The sequence below is a fragment of the Scylla paramamosain genome, chromosome 22 (assembly GCF_035594125.1).
Source record: "Scylla paramamosain isolate STU-SP2022 chromosome 22, ASM3559412v1, whole genome shotgun sequence".
In the NCBI taxonomy this organism is placed as follows: Eukaryota; Metazoa; Arthropoda; class Malacostraca; order Decapoda; family Portunidae; genus Scylla; species Scylla paramamosain.
The window spans coordinates 3,387,501-3,391,006 of NC_087172.1; the positions used below are offsets into that span (position 1 = coordinate 3,387,501).

The following is a 3,506-nucleotide window of genomic DNA, read 5'->3' on the forward strand; positions in this document are numbered from 1 at the left end:
TTTTATTTATTTTTTGGAGCTTTATATCACAAAATACTGTCTAAATTTACAATAACATTATTAATTTAATCTGTGGTGTTCGTCGCACGTTTACATGAGTATTGATTAACAAACACTGCTACATAAATTATGAGTAAGGCGTGATGTACTGGAAGAACACAAGTAAGGCTGCAGGAAAATGAGTGGCTGCTTCACACACGATCAGATAATTTTAATTTGCTGATATAAGTGTCTTCTACCATTACACACTCCCATGTGAGACTTTTGACGAGTGACAAGTAAGAAACAATCAACACTCACCTGGATGCGAGCCTCCGTCAGTCCAATCTTCATAGCCAGTTCTTCTCTGAAGGAGAAAATAATGTTCAGGTGAGTTATATCCTTCATTCACGCATGAACTTTTTGTATATATTATATTTTTTTATTCGTCTAAGAGATAACGAGTCTAAGTATGTAGACTACTTACACTGATGTAGAAGCTTCATGAATCTCGAAAATGTAAATGTTCTTTCTGTACGTATACTATCAATTATTCAGTACTGAACAGTATTGCATCAACCTCTGGAGCTCATAGGACCGCCAAATCAAACTGCCTCACTCCCCACTCACCTGGTGAACACGTCGGGGTAGTGGGTGCGGGCAAACACCTTCTCCAGCTCCTCCAGCTGGTAGGAGGTGAAGGTGGTGCGGTAGCGGCGTTGCTTTCGCTTGGAAGGGCCGCCCGCCTCCCCGCCACCTTCACTACTCCCTTCACCCACGCCGCCACCACTCCCACCCTCCTCCTCCTCTTCACCTGCCTCGTCACATTTCCCTACTTCCACCTCAGAATCTGTATCCACCACGTCCACTTCCAGGTCCTCCTCGGCCTCCTGATGGGGGCGCTGTGGCGGCGGACTCTGGCGGTGGGCGGGAGTGGACTGGGAAGCACCTTCGCCTTGGCGCTTGAGGCACATGTCCAGGGCTACGGACACAGGCGTTGGTGCCGGACACTCCTCCAGGATCCCCATGACCTCCCTGCAAGGACAAGAACCGACCGTCAGCATCAAATAACCTTCGCGGCGCGCACACAACCCTCACTTAGCACCCCGACCTGCCCGCCCGCCCGCCACGATCGCCCCACAATGACGGGGTGCACGGGCCTGCTGCCCACACCTACACTCACAGGAAACGAAAAGCAGACCCTCACTGGCCTCCTAACAACAGCCTTCTTCCCGCCTGGTCATCACACACTCTCCACCCTCAGGAAACACCTGTCCAGTGTTGACAAATCTTCGCTGCGTCAACACGTGACCGCAGGGCCTCTGGCTGTCCCCGTTGCCGATCCTCTGTCTTGTCCACTAAACACTAACGCCACCCAGCACACGCCGTGGTGCCTCACGCCACTCACCAAACCTGCTACTCTTTTTACCAGCCACACAAAATGTCACAATAATGTTGCCGCACTTCACTTCATGAGCGTGAAATAAAAAGACAGAAAAAATCAAATAAAAACACTCGCTTAAAAACTTAAATATGAACAAGGTTTCACTATTACTTCCTGAGATTTTTTTTTTATTACACAGCATTGCGGGTGTCTGTTCTTTTAGCTTTCTATTTTTAAATACCGACACACATGACTAAACATGTAACAAAAACTTCATAAGCTCACGAAAATTAGTACAAGAACTGAAACAAGATGAATGAAACTCTACTTTGAGTGAACGTGTCACGCTGCATGATGCGCTGGGAAACACTGCATATGAAGACAGAACAGTCAATGGGACGTTGTGGCCTAACAAATAAAAGTAAATATTGAGAATAACTTCAGAAGCCCTACGACACAATTCCTTCCCCTTCACCCTCCTGCTCAAGCCTCGCTGTCCTACTCACGACTTAGCGCATCTTCAACCCGTCGGAGAAACTCACTACGTCCCCGGATAGTGAGCGTCACAGCGTCGGGAGCGACACATGCCCCTCGAGGGTTCACCTACACGTACCGTAACACAAGGCACAACTGACGGCACACACAGGGCAGTGGGTTATATCCTGCGGGCGCCCGGGCGAGCGAGAGCCGTCACTGTCCAAACACAAGCTTTCGCACCTGTCCAAACTGGTTGACAGCGGCGCACTGACTGACTGCAACACCTGAGTCGCCCAGGTAGAGAGTCCGGGCGAGGGCGCGGCCATGTTGTGCCTCACCGCCCCTCAGCCAATCATCGCCGCCGCCGCAACCACGTCACGGCCCCAGCTCTCGGGGGGCGTGGCGGCCCCGCCCACCATTCACAGACCCAGATAGGTTTGTAGATAGCGATCAAGTGAGCATAATTTTTTTGGTCAGTTAACCCATTTACATTCTTAACCATTATTAAGAAAATAACATAGCACGAGGAACCCGCATCAGGTGGACTTGTCAACATTTGATATTACTCTTAATGGGAGAGTCCGAGGCCGGATGCGCGCGAGAGAATCCTGTACCTGGCTTTCTGCGTGCACCTGACGGTCAGGCGGACCTCACCTCTCGTCGCGGGGCCATAAGGATCATGGGTGGTGGCGCGAGGAGGTTCCCGGCCTATCTGGGCGGCCTGGGGGGCTTGACATGTATGGAAGGCGGGTAGGAAATAATTATGATATGCTAATGATATCCTGTCCGCCTATAGACAAAGGCGAACTGACTTGATGAGATCCTAAACTATTTGTTCAGGCGAGTGACGTGTGTGTGTGTGTGTGTGTGTGTGTGTGTGTGTGTGTGAGAGAGAGAGAGAGAGAGAGAGAGAGAGAGAGAGAGAGAGAGAGAGAGAGAGAGAGAGAGAGAGAGAGAGAGAGAGAAGACTTATCACTACACAAACAGGATTGCTGAAAAATAGAAGATGAAAAACTTGAGTAAATAATGACCCAGAGGAGAGAAATAAAGGAGAATCAGGAGGAAGATAAACCAAAGGAAGTGGAACCATATGATCTTTTTTCTCAGTACAGCGGTGCGTACTGAGTGACGCTCGCTGAATGAAATGTGGGATAAATGACTCAGTAAATCATTGCCGATGTGACGGACGAAAGGTAACATGTTTCCGTTCTGAATATTTATACAAGATTTTCTGATAGATTTGAAACGTAACACAGCCACAAAAATATTAAACGGAAAAGTCCAGGTCGTATCAGTAGTAGTAATAGTAGTAGTAGTAGTGGTGGTGGTGGTGGTGGTGATGGTGGTGGTGGTAATTAAAACAGGAATAAAAAAATATTAATAAGAAAAGATACCAAAACCATTATCATCACATCCACCACCACCACCAACAACAAGAACAACAACAACAACAACAACAGCAACAACAACATACATACATACATACATACATACATACATACATACATACACACACACATACACACCCCAAATAAACGCGTGTCAAAACAATAGTATAAAGTGACGATGAACGAAAGAATAAAAGTAGCAATGGAAAATATACTTGAATTATCGAACCGTGAAACTGGACACGCTACACTTATTGTAATGTCAACACTTGCACGTG

General features: G+C 47.5%; 1 protein-coding gene across 3 annotated transcripts in view; it reads right to left on the reverse strand.

The window, feature by feature from the left end:
* LOC135111432 (homeobox protein aristaless-like) overlaps nucleotides 1-2,319 on the reverse strand; it is a 12,788-nt gene extending 10,469 nt beyond the window's left edge. The window contains exons 1-3 of one of the 3 annotated variants that reach the window (XM_064024710.1): nucleotides 2,081-2,319; nucleotides 610-1,014; nucleotides 301-346 (exon numbers count right to left, since the gene is read on the reverse strand). In XM_064024710.1, the coding sequence (XP_063880780.1) occupies nucleotides 301-346; nucleotides 610-1,014; nucleotides 2,081-2,166 (537 nt within the window). In that variant the 5' untranslated portion in view covers nucleotides 2,167-2,319. The other 2 variants (XM_064024711.1, XM_064024712.1) reach the window with 2 other exon arrangements.
* Between the last annotated feature and the right edge of the window lie 1,187 nt (nucleotides 2,320-3,506).